A 13,890-nucleotide genomic window follows, 5' to 3' on the forward strand; every position below is an offset into this window, starting at 1 on the left:
TTGGGGGTCACGTGACGCAGCCTTAAAGGTGTACTTTTTGAACTAATATAACTCCCGAAGTAATCATGCGATCATGTTGAAACTTGGTAGGTTGTTGGATATTGGCAAGTTCTTGTGAAATGTGAAATGACGTCATGATGACGTCATCACATGATTTTTTATGATTTTTTCCATTTTTGCACCTCTAAGTCATAAAATGCTATCTGAACATGGTATAATCCAAATTATTTATTTAAATAGGCTGGATTGGTCATAACTATTTTGATTCAAAGAGAATTTCAAATTAAGTGCAAACAATAATTTGAAAATTTTATTTACGAAACAGCTCTGCATTTGTGCACAAATGCAATTATGTCTAGCTGTATTTGCATAGCATAATTAAAACAACCGATTGTTTCCAAATCCACAGTTTACCTTTAATGTATTGCAGTTTTTAGAATTCAGTGCATACGTGCACTGCTCTCATCATGTTTTGAATGAATCAAAGGCAGTGGACACTATTGGTAATTACTCCAAATAATTATCATTAGCATAAAACCTCACTTGGTAGCGAGTAATGGGGAGAGGTTGATGGTATAAAACATTGTGAGAAACGGTTCCCTTTGAAGTGACGTAGTTTTCAAGAAAGAAGTAATTTTCCACGAATTTGATTTGGAGGCCTCAAGTTTAGAATTTGAGGTCTCGAAATCAAGCATCTGAAAGCATACAACTACGTGTGACAAGGGTATTTTTTCTTTGATAGTTATCTCTTCAACTCCGACGATCAATCGAGCTAAAATTTTCACAGGTTTGTTATTTTATGCATATTTTGAGATACACCAAGTGAGAAGACTGGTCTTTGACAATTACCAATAGTGTCCAGTGTCTTTAAATATTGCATGCAAAGGCTTGTTTAAAAATTATTGTACTGCAGTGGTGAGCAAAAAGTATCAGCTGCATTATTCACTGCCAAAAAGAAACCCATTAATGTAACATGAGGTCTGATCAGTATTCTACACTTTGTGGATGTATTCTATGTCTATTATTAAAAACCTGAATGAATATATTAATAACACCATAATGTATCATTTACTACAATCAGCAAGAAAGGTGTTTCTTCATAGAGCAACATTATTGCAGGTTTGTTGCAGTCCAGTTATACATTTGGTGATACATGTAATTGAAGTGGTCTATACAAAACAAAACTCAATGTATTGCTAGTAAAAAAGAAATGCATTATAGAGCGCCACCAAGAGTTTAATTGGGGCCATTTTCAAAGTCTATTCTAGAAGACTAGCAAATAATGCACACGTTATAAGCTTTGAGCTTTTCAAAGCATTCCATAAAGCCGTGCATATAACAACATATAATTATCACTGTTAACAGACACAAGTTTACAACAAAAAACTTAATAATAAAATCAGTTTAATCGTTCAAACGCTTACAAAGTCCCAGAAACCTCGTTCCAGGGGTGATCCATGCCGCGTCCTTTAAGCAAGTTTGCGCTGCTTGCTTTGCCCACAGTATTTGTTACTAAAAATGTTCCAGTACATGTATTAATATTTCAAACAGGCCTGTGTGGTTGAACCACTCAAACCACTCAACGTGCGCGCTTTAAGTGCAATAGCCTGCAATAGAGGCACAAAGAGCAGCCTATAGTCTCCTCTCGTTTTTCTTTTATAACGTGACATGTCAAACTGTATGCAGTTTTTTTAGAAAGAAGTAATTTCCAACTTAAATATTTGAATTTGAATATGAGACAAACTTTCTACTCATTTGATTTTGAGACCTCAGATTTAGAATTTGAGATCCCCAAAACAAGCATCCAAAAGCACACATCTTCGTGTGACAAGCATGTTTTTTATTCCATTATTACTTCCCTACCAGGGGTAAGTGATGAGAGGTATTGATACGGCGTGACACCCTGGTTAGTGAGGCTGTTATTACCCATCTCGCCAATTTAACTGATGCTGCTAGCGTGGACTTCAAACATGTCTGAGAAGGAACACTGTTTCCATGTTACTATTAATGGCATTTAATTGGCCACAAGGCTCAAATATTAACTGCGACTGTGCAAAGTTATGTGGTTGTCCCAGGAGATTTGTAAAAATAACCGTTGTGAAGATTGAAACTGTTAAAAACAAAAAAATCAAAGCACTGATGAAATACCGCTCCAATAAATTGTGTTTATTTTTATGGTTAATTATTTGCAAGTGGTTAGCAAAGAATTGATTGATGTTTTTATTTCACATATCATGGGATACACAGTCAGACGGAAGAGGCAGGAGCAGGACTTGTGGTTCATAAAAGCTTCATCGAGTAGCTATTACACCACAACTGCGAGTTAAACACAAGCGAGACGTGTTGAGATACGATCAACTGTAACTCCTGTTTGCAGAAGATTAAAAGCGAATCGTCATGGGGAATGATGTGACATCAGATAGCTGTAGTTTGTCCTATAACATCACTGAGGAGACCACATCCGATTGGATTCATACACCGGTGGATACCATCATAACCACTATCATCATACCGATTATAGTAACCATAGGAATCTTCAACAACACTACTTTTGTTTTTGTCATATTCCGCATTCCTAGAATGAGATCGGAAACTAATATCTATTTGGTACACTTGGCACTGGCTGATCTTCTGTTCTTGTGCCTATCTGCGTTACAGTACTTCTGGCTCTATGCAACATCGCCAGTGTTCGATAGTGTCATCTTTGTGACCTCGGCAGAGTGTGTCAGCTTTTTTGTAGCCATAAACACTGGATATTTTGCATCCATTGCTTTAATAACCATGGTTTCGTTTGAGAGATATCTTGCCATGTGCCATCCTCTAAAGCACCTGAGAATCCGTACACGGAAAAGAACCAATAAAATCGTGGCAATCTGTTGGTCAGTTGGGCTTGTGTTGTCCGGATTAGCTGTTCTGCGTAATGCTAAAATCACCTTTGTCTGCCTGCAATGGCCAGACGATGACATGTACCACGAGTTCCCATTAATTGTGGCATTTTGTGGTGTCGTACAGCCATGGATAAATTACTTGACTACTCCATTGCTAAACATTCCTTGGATAGTCGCACTGGTTTCCAACATTTACATGTACATAAAGATCATTCAAATGTTACACAACCGGACAGCCATTGGTAGGACTTCTCAAAGTGACCTCACCAAGCTCCGAACCCGAAACCAGGTGGTCAAAATGTTGATTGTTAATGGTGTGGTGTTCTTCCTGTGTCAAATGCCATATGCTGTTCTGAGCTTCACAAAAATCATCTGTATCATAGCGGGGATTCCTGATCCAATCCAAGCTGCACTCGGCATGTCAGGAGACTGGATCTTCGTAATCCCACAATTGATCAATAACAGTGTAAATCCACTGATTTATGGACTAATCAGTGCTCAGTATCGTACTGCATTCACGCAAGCATTTCAGTGCAAAAAGCACCATAGACAGCCACAAAGTATCTACACAGTTTGCACTGCATCAAATCGAGCCATCACGACAGGTTCGTTGGTGAAGAACGTATGTAAAAGCCAAGTCTAATATATAGAGTTTTCTTGCGTACATCATACTATAGAAAACTCGCTCAATGCAACTCCAATGGCATCAGGGATCAATTTCACAAAGAGCTTAGATAGATTGCATATGTAACTCAATAAATCGCAGTTGCTTAGTAAAGTGTGATGTCACTATTCAGATCTCTTTGGTAATACTTACAATTTGTATTGCAATAAATTGTATTGCTTTTTGAAATCAGCCCCTGGTCTACAGTTTGCGCAATACAGACAGGATACTTCAGTCTGAGTCCAAAGGCAAGTGTTTGCAAATCCGTTTCACATTTTAAGATATACATGATCATTGTAATATAGGCCTACGTCTGTTTCCCAGTATTCACACTGTTACAAAAATCAGATGTATTTATTAAGATTAAAGGGAAGGTACACGTTTGGTAATATCTCAAAACAAATGTTAACTTCAAAACTGACTTGGTAGTGAACATTGGATAGCTGTTGACACACGTACAGTATTAAACATTGTGAGAAATGGCTCCCTCTGAAGTACATGTAGCATAAGTTTTGAAATAGAGGTAATTTCTCACTAAAATAATAAAAGACTTCTAGCTAGAAGTCTTTAATTCCTATCTGAACGCACACAAATTCGTCCATCAAGGATGGTTTTTTTTTTCATCATTTTCTCCCAACTCCGATGACCAATTGAGCTCAAATTTTCAGAGTTGTTACTTTATGCATTTGTTGAGATGCACCTAGTGAGAACCGGGTCTTTGACAATTACCAATAGTGTACCTTCCCTTTAACAAAGGTTTAGGGTGCAGCACAGTGCCAGAGTGGTGTTGCTTATCTCAAATGGGTCCAATGCGTCCCTACGTCAGGACTTAACTCGTCCTAAGTCCTCAGACTAATCCTTACGAAGAGTTTTGTGAAATCGACGACTGGTATTTTCTTTGCAGTAAAGGGATATGAAGAAACGCACTACCTATGTACATGTACTAAAGCCGGTAAGAACAGAAGTATGCTAAGCACAAAACAAAATCAAGCTTTGGCAGAAACTGTGTACCAGTCAAAATACCATGAAATTCACATAAATAAAAAAACTAAAAAAACTAAATGTTTGCTGAAATGAAATTTGCTGAGAAGTATTTTCTGCTTTAACAGGTTGTTGAAGTGTAGCCCAGAACACCAACCATTTGTTGTGTTGTTTTACACTCAAACATGAACACTTAAACAGATTAGGAAATATAAATTAATTGACTCTACCAAAAACCACTGATATAATATCCCTTTAAGAATCATAAAGACAATGGTGTGACAGTCCTAATATTACCCTGTATTTGCCAATGGTTGAGTGCAGGTCGTCGGCCCAGTGTTCTTTATGTTCATTCAATGTACTATTTTTAATTGCTTCTCTTTTGCTTTCCTCGAAAAGCATGTGATAAAATAAATACATAAAATCCTTCAATTCCTAGTTTTGCATGAATATACCAATTTTGTCCATTGGCAACTATAGGTTCATCGATACAAGCCCTACTGTATGGGTTTCTAGATAGATTTGTTTTACTTGAGTGGAAACTAAGACAGAAAGAGAGAAAGAAACAAACAAATATCAATGGTAGAAATCAAAAGTACTTCGGTCTGAAGCAGGCCTCAAATTTCCCGGCGGCCACGACGGCCATGGCCGCCGGTGCCCTGCTTACTGGCCGTGGTGCCCCGAGAAAATCTGACATTTTCGCGGCCAAAAAGGCCGTGCCCTTTTTCTCCGATGGCCGCCGTGCCCTTTTTGAGATCAAAATTTATGTTTTGATACACCACCACCATCCGTCTGTGTGCACATAAAATCAAACACTTACATGTACATTCTATATTAATACACGCACACAGAGCGCGGTCGGTTGAATGCTCATCACACGGAATTTAAACGGACGGCAGCATATCCATGCAGTGCATGTGTGTGTGCACGATGCAGAACGAACGACAGACGTGCATCCATCATAGACATTGTGTACTCGAAGTTTATACACGGGCCGGATGTACTTGCAACGACCATTTGAGAACAATCGCACTGGTACTCATCTTGCAACATGCGTACCCACGCAAGGTTGTCCATGATGGGTACCAGCTAATCACAATTTCGGTTCCATTCGAGGTTGGGCGTCCGCCTATTCCACTGGTGTTGTGCTTGTTCACTGGTACTCGTACATGTTTGTGCACGTGGGCCATGTTACGTAAATCACACATCATGTACATGTACATGAAAAGTACATGTACATGTACTTTACATGTACATGTATGTCCGTTGAATAAATCTCCGCTCTGCACACAGTCAAGTGACAGCTCATTGTTTACGTCCGGCCGTCGCAACAAAATCTCCGCTGCACACAGTTAAGTGACAGTTCATTGTTTACGTCTGGCCATCGCAACAAAAAATGGATGCTTACTTTTACTTCCCATTAATCAATAAAATTAAATACATTTAAAAATACTTGATGTTTTTTTGTTACAGGAAAGCAAAAGTAATGAAATGGTTCATTAAAATAGCCTTCATGGACCTGAACAGAAATTGTTTCATGATCTTTATTTTTTATGGCCTTGATGCCCTTTTTGAAATTTTAAGTTGGCCTTGGTGCCCTACCCCATGGCCTTGGTGCCCTTTCAAAATTTGACAAATTCAAGGCCAAAGTGGCCTTGCCCTAAAAATCGGGAAATTTGAGGCCTGCTGAAGATATCTTGTCCTAAATTCAAAGGTCACAATACAATTTTGTTGGCTGAACAAAATACTATAGCAGTTGGTGAATGTTAAATTACGCTTGTTTTGTTTATTTTTTTAGTTTTGTGTTTTTTATTTCAACTAGTGCCCCAAACAAGGCTAAAAAGCCACTCTGTGTAAATGGGACAACCAGAAGGAAAACAGAAATTTGGTTTACTGTTACGTTAAAATATTAACGATGAATATAGGAATACTATTTATAGGAATGTTTTGGTTTTTGGTGGAAATAGAATAGACAAGATTACAAACACTTATCTGCACTTTACGTGAATACACTCCGATAATGAAGGTTTCCCCCAGCCAATTTCAGTAAAAATGAAATAGGTTATATTAACACGCATTCAATTCACGATTTCCTATTTCAATCAAACTCAGGTTTTTTTTAGTTTTTTTTTAAGGTGCTATATATATAATTGTGTGTTTTTGCACACATGGCAGTCAACACTACATTTTTCACAGTTCTCCGGTTTAATTTCAACAATGTCTATTTACAAACAATGAAAATGAATGGCTGATCAGCCTCTTGCTGTTGGCATTTGCGAAGTTCAATGATCTTTACGACCTACATGTATACAAATTTGAAGGCTCTTATTTGACCAGTGAATGCTAAACTATTGACAATCAACTACAAAACGGAGCAATCTTATTTAACCGAAATTGAACATGCTGGATCAATCAGACTGGTTTTCATTGAGACAGATGGTTGTTGAAATTGGTCAGGAAAAAATATTTTAACTTTTAACAGAAGCGTTTTGTGGTTTGTTTTTAAAGTGTATAAGTACTTTTTGTAGGACAAAAAACACAATGTCCACAGATGTACACTAAACTTACACAGTTTGAAGATACTCATACTGTAGTAGAAAGCTTCCCTTAAAATAATACTTGCTGAGGTGCTGTAGTTTCTGAGAAATGAGTAAAATAATTTTTGTCTCAGTGATTATTTTAGCATGTAAGAACGTATTTTCATGACATTGTTTTACTCATTTACTCATTCTCAAAAACTACAGCACCGCAGAAGGTAATGTTTTAAGGTGCGCTTTCTACTACCATTATCTTCAACCGGTGTAGTTTAATGTAAATCTGTGGACATTGCGTTTTGTGTTACAAAAAGTACCCAAATCCTTCAAAACGTGTAAAGGTGGTAGCCTGTTTGATGTGGAGAGGGAGATAACACACTTTTATGTTTTAAAATTCAACTTGCAAATTCCTTTCAAAAGGGTTCAACAAAATCTTACACTGAATATTTACCAGTAAAAGCATGGTATCCAAGGGCATACATTGTTAGTACTTTTTGGTTATACAGTCTATTTTTATGATCCAGGCAAAAAAATGTTTCCGTCACAAAAGAAATCCTGGGCAGAACCCTGTGTAATATTATGTGTCGTTCCTTAAAATGCAAATTTACTTTTAATAAGGAACAACCTACTCCGCGGTAGTGGAATAAGGAAAGACAGTTCTCTATGAACAAACTCTACCTGGCAAGTACATTGTAGATACATGTACACACATGGTGTTATCACAAACCAAATATATATATATTGATACCTCCCACTCCCATGCAATGCCTCAAGTCCTAACTGCAATGCCTCAAATCCCATAGACTGTATAAGCTTCAGTTATACCATACACCTGTTCATGTATGAGATACATCATAATTTCTAACTACAGTGTACATTCTAAGCAATCTTGTTGTACCACAGTGTACACTGTGAATTCTTGTTTGTCATGAACAATCACTTAATGTACTACAAATACTCAAGTGCATCTAGAACCTGCAAAATAAGACCTGATAATGAGACTTGACTTCCTTTTTTTGTTACAACACTTAAGAAGAATTCTGCCAAACTGATGTTCATGATTATCTTCAAACCTATTGGTCACACAAGTTTGGGCGTGATTGGCACATGAGGTTTTTTAAAGGCAGTGGACACTATTGGTAATTGTCAAAGACTAGCCTTCACAGTTGGTGTATCTCAACATACGCATAAAACAACCATCCTGTGAAAATTTGAGCTCAATCGGTCACCTCCCTGGCGAGATAATAATGAAACAAAAAAAACACCCATGTCACACGAAGTTGTGTGCGTTTAGACATGTTACATGTAGATGGTTGATTTCGAGACCTCAAGTTCTAAATCTGAGGTCTCAAAATCAGAAATTTGTGGAAAATTACTTCTTTCTTGAAAACTATGGCACTTCAGAGGGAGCCGTTTCTCCAGATTTTATACCATCAACCTCTCCCCATTACTTGTCACCAAGAAAGGTTTTATGCTAATAATTATTTTCAGTAATTACCAATAGTGTCTATACTGCCTTTAAAAAGCAAGCATCATCGGGGGCATTTACCCGCAGTACGTGCAAACCTTAATACTTCACTTAATTGATGCATATTTTAGGCATTGAGGAGAACCTTACTGGTAACCATTGAGGAGAACCTTACTGGTAACCATCAACATCATAAAGCGCTCATAAAACTTTATGAAACCTGTGTGGGTTTAACTGCTGGTTTTATTAACGTTTTGCTGCCTTGTACTTGTGTATATTAGCACCCAACTTCATAGAGCTGTTAAGCACAATTATTTGCTAAGCACAGATAAATTATGCTTAGCTAAAACAGGTTACCACCCGAAAAGAAATGAAACGATGAAGAAGATAATAACTCCAATATGGTTAATTGACATCTTGCACCAAGGGTGAGAGCACACAAATAAAGTCTTCACTTTGACCCTTGGCCCTGGACTGCTTAAAGCACAAATAAAGCAGTTTAAACAAAGGCAGTGGACACTATTGGTTATAATTAATTTTAGTAATTACCAATGGTAATTACTAAAAATAATTGTTACCTTAAACCCTTACTTAGTAAGTTGGTAACGAGAATGTGGAGCTGTTGATAGTATAAAACATTGTGAGAAACGGCTCCCTCTGAAGTAACGTAGTTTTCGAGAAAGGAGTAATTTTCCACGAATTTGATTTTGAGACGTCAACAGAATTAGATTTTGAGGTCTTGAAATCAAGCATCTGAAAGCACACAACTTTGTGTGTCAAGGGTGTTTTTTTCTTCATTATTATCTCACAACTTCGACGACCAATTGAGCTCAAATTTTTACAGGTTTGTTATTTTATGCACATGTTGAGATACACCAAGTGAGAAGACTGGTCTTTGACAATTACCACTAGTGCCCAGTGTCTTTAATAATAAAGCACACATAAAGCAGTCAAGCACAACACAATCCTGCTGTAAACCAGAATGAGGTTACCATGTTTTGATGAGAAGCAGAGTGTGGATTTGGGTTCCACTCTTGGCACAGACAATTGTGTCCTTAAGCAAAATACTTGACAATTGTTGTTTGTGTCATGACCGTGAAAGAAAAGGAAGTTTCACTAGAGACAGGTCTTTTGCTTCAGCTGCACCATGTATCTGGAACTCTCTACCACTTTGAATCTCAGATCTTGTCTTTGTACCCCAAAAATCAAATCTCTTCTCAACACTAATTATCTCATGCCACAGGTTTTCAAGGACTAATTTTGTTGTGTCTGTTTTCTATCGTTTTGGTTTTGGTTTTACTGCACCTTGATGAGCACCAACCGGTGTAAGGACCTATCATAGGCGCATTGCAAGTCTTTAAAGATGGGCTGCAATACGCGTCATCCAACGCCATCATTGATATATTAACAAGGCAAAAGTGCACGCGTGTACACGCTGCGCGTGACTCTCAGCCAATGGTAGCTCTTCACACGTGCACAATTAATCAAATATGGCGGCCGATTTGCGCCAATTGCAATTCATCTATTGCTAAAAAAAATATTCAGTGCAAATACTTGTATTGTTGAGATAAATTGAGAAGTGGTTTGCCCCGTTTTCATGAAATGATTGGCTGCAGAATGCAACACAGTACCTTCACCTTGTTAACAGTGGCATTAAAAGTGATCTCATAAATCAACAATATTTATTACCAAGCAAACCTGTACAGTCCATCACTGTGATTTTAACCTTCTGGCGAAGACGTGCCACATAAAAGACTTGTTTAGTATGTTTTATTATAAAACATTTTGGGAGCCGCTACCAGCAGTTTCCTTCAAACTTGAAACAAAAAAGAACTGAAGCACCCTAAAAAAAAAACTGGAAGCTGTTAAACAAAACAAATTCATGAAAAATATTCTCTTGAGGTTTTTTTTGCAAGTATAGTTATTTTTAAATAATGACCTAAAAAAGGGTCAAATTACATATAATCCGTACAATTTGAGTTAATACTTTTAGTCATTTTCTGGGTCAGCCTGACCAGGAAATGAGTCAGACCCCCAAGGACACTGAATCACAGTCAGTTCTGACCAAGGTAGCTATAGAGTGAACTGTAACCCAATGAATAGGCTTGAAGATAACTACATGTATGCAGAGAATAAACTGAAGAAATAACTATATTTCCAAATTGGCGACTAGTTCTACAGCTATACGACTGTGGCTAAGAACATATATCTCTTAACACATGAAGACGCAGCAACCAAGCATTATGACGTAGCCATATACATTCGCCAATTCGTACACGGCACCAAACTGAGACCATCAACAATGTAACTAGAACTCGCATGAAACCAGTCTGCAGAGCCTATTCGTAAATCTACCTCGCTTACAAGACGTACGCCATCATTAATAGCAATAACTTTCGCAAATATCCTTTGCGCTAGCGCTAACTGTTGAATGAGAAGCATGTTGGTCAAGCTTACGAGTACTTGCTATATGAACAACCCACGCTTGACGACACACAAGGTATGACCACACTTTATGACAGCTCCTGGGCCCAATTTCATGGCTCTGCTTACCGCCGAATTCTGCGCTTAATATCACGATTCCCTGCTTACATGTACATGCAAGCGCCAAATTTATGCACTAGCCTTGTAAGCATAGAATGCCTAGTAACGTGAAGTACGCACGCGCAGAAGCCAGAATTCACCGCTAACCCGTGAAATACGCTTGCCGTAAACACTAGAATTCCCTGCTTCCGTAAGTGCCGGTTCTGTGCTTACGGTAAGCAGAGCCATGAAATTGGGCCCTGGCCGAGAGCCAAGTTGCACATGAGTATTCAGCTACCACATGACATAAGCCTACGTTCTCTCAAGGTTGTATACAGCGCCTTGAGTACCTTGTTTGATGCGCTATATTCTTTTATATAACACCCAAGCAGATCCTTGCCATTTGATTGGAGGATTGTCCGTCACGTGATAGCAAATAAAAGTACCATTGTACGCTGAGTCACTCGCCGTGCTTTTTCGTTCCATCCGAAAAGTACCATTGCACGCTGGCACGCTGCCAGCGTGCAATGGTACTTTTCGGATGGAACGAAAAAGCTGAGTAAAAACATCACTGCGTGCGCGTGTCTTTGGTAACGCAGCAGGTGTTACTGCAAGAAGGCATAGTAAAATTACTAGCATTCGGCTTCTACAGTTGAAATTGTTTGTTTTGAAAGTTGTTTCTTTCAATCAAAATGACAAAGTTCTACTTGGATGTTATATAAAACAAATAATGAATGTTTTTCATTCGTGCAATGGTGCGAATATGTTCATTCGTTGAAAGCTGGAATGTTCCATTCAACTCGGCTCCGCCTCGTTGAATAGAACATTCCATCTTTCAACTCATGAACATATTCGCACCATTGCACTCATAAACATTCATTGTGTACAATATTATTATTATAAAAATACCGTTCCGAATCAATGGGTACCAGTAGAATAGACAGCTATAAAAAATATTAGAGGCAGCCATTTTCCATCATACTTGCCCGACGCTGATCAATGTGTTTAGCATTTAAAAAGCAAAACATGAAACAAAACTGCTCAGTATCGACTCAACTGTCCACAAAAAAGTTTGACATTTACCACAGTGTTGTCAACCTACACATATTCACTTAGCTTACAGCTTCTTTTGTGTAGCTATAGATTTCAGCCCAATCTCACTACATACATGTACAGACACAGTTGACTTCCAGGAGCTCTAGCTTACAACATGGAATCAAATTACTGCAGAGTGACTTATTACATCGAGGAGGAGGATGTTTCAGCGTGGATTTATCCTCCAGCAGACGACATCATTATTACCATCATCTTACCAATCTTAATGGGTCTTGGTCTAATCAGCAACTCTACTTTTCTTCTCATCATTTTCCGCATCCCGAAAATGAGATCCGATACTAACATCATCTTGGCACATTTGGCAATATCTGACCTACTGTTCCTGGCCACTTCAGTACTACAGTATATGTGGAGCTATTATACCTCGATAGTCATCTATAATGAGCCCTACCAGAGCTCAGCTGGATGTGTGATTCATGCTGGATTGACAAATATTGGCTACTTTGCAGCTATTCTGTTGGTAACAATGGTGTCCTTTGAAAGATACCTTGCAATGTGTCATCCTGTGAAACATCTTAAGATCCGTGGAAGGAAACGAACTAACAGACTTGTTGCTATCTGCTGGGTTGTTGGGATCGTAATTTCTGCTTTGACAGTACCCTTGTGGGCTGATTATCAAACTGATATGTGCCTCCGATGGCCTGAAAATGACACTTACCAGGGATTTCCTTCAACAATGTCGTATTGTCGCCCGTTAGCGCCTTGGATAATACACGTTGTCATACCATTGTTGAACTTTCCCTGGACCATATTAATGGTTGCTAACGTTTTTATGTTTGTTGGTATCGTTCGGGCGTTGCACAACCGCGTTGGTGCCAACGTGGTAAAAGATGATCAGAAGGCACAACAAGTAAGGAACCAAGTTGCTAAGATGCTGGTTGTGAATGGTATCATTTTCTTCATCTGTCATATCCCATATCGCGTGTTCAGTTTCAGTTGGTGGATTTGTTACGTTGCCCAGATCCCCAATCCACTAGACCTTGTGTTTGGGGACACATTGCAGAAGTGGATCACAGCCCTTCCTCAGCTAATCAACACTTGTATAAATCCATTGATATACGGTGCGATGAACTCGCAATACCGTCTAGCATTCAAACAGGTGTTTCTCTGCAAAGCAAAACAACGGCCTAGGTCTGTTTCTACAATGAGTCGAACAGAGATGACTGGTGTCTAAGAATCAAAGTATTAATTTTAACGACATCTTGTTGTAGAAATTATACAGTCCTCTTTTTTTAATCAAAAATCAGTGTTCATATTTACGTGTACCATGTACAGTGCAAAAACTGGGGTGTTAAATTGACACCATGGGTGTTGCCACTGATGCATTTACTTTTTGAACCTTCATCTTGTATACATGTACATAGAGATTAATGATTTTAAAGTTTCTGTGATGTGTTTTGTAAGTATTAGTAATTTTATAATGATTCCAACCGCATGTGGTTGCAAATAAAAATGAACCTTACCTTACCTTAGAAAGATACCAACAAATGAACCAACATTTACACCCTAGGGCGATTAAATAACATAAACTTCTCTGGTATAAGACAACACCTACATGTACATGGTGTCAATTTTAACACTTCATTCTTTGCAGTGTAGCATATAAATGTTTTACATCAACATTTTGGGTAAAATCTGTCGAACATTGGGCCTACTTTAAAGTTATATTGAAAGTTTTAAAATGTTATTGTTAAAGGCACCGGATGTTTGGTAATT

At 38.2% G+C, this 13,890-nt stretch overlaps 2 protein-coding genes across 2 annotated transcripts; both read left to right on the forward strand.

Moving 5' to 3' along the window:
- The first annotated feature begins 1,813 nt into the window (after nt 1-1,813).
- LOC117290815 (kappa-type opioid receptor-like) lies at nt 1,814-3,971 on the forward strand. The gene has a single exon (XM_033772378.1). The coding sequence runs from the start codon at nt 2,398-2,400 to the stop codon at nt 3,529-3,531; it is 1,134 nt and encodes a 377-aa protein (XP_033628269.1). The 5' UTR covers nt 1,814-2,397; the 3' UTR covers nt 3,532-3,971.
- An 8,007-nt stretch (nt 3,972-11,978) lies between these two features.
- Nucleotides 11,979-13,890, forward strand: LOC117290623 (delta-type opioid receptor-like). Its single transcript, XM_033772088.1, has one exon. It carries the CDS (start codon nt 12,269-12,271, stop codon nt 13,346-13,348), a length of 1,080 nt encoding a protein of 359 aa, XP_033627979.1. The 5' UTR covers nt 11,979-12,268; the 3' UTR covers nt 13,349-13,890.

Source organism: Asterias rubens, chromosome 5 (assembly GCF_902459465.1).
Source record: "Asterias rubens chromosome 5, eAstRub1.3, whole genome shotgun sequence".
NCBI lineage: Eukaryota > Metazoa > Echinodermata > Asteroidea > Forcipulatida > Asteriidae > Asterias > Asterias rubens.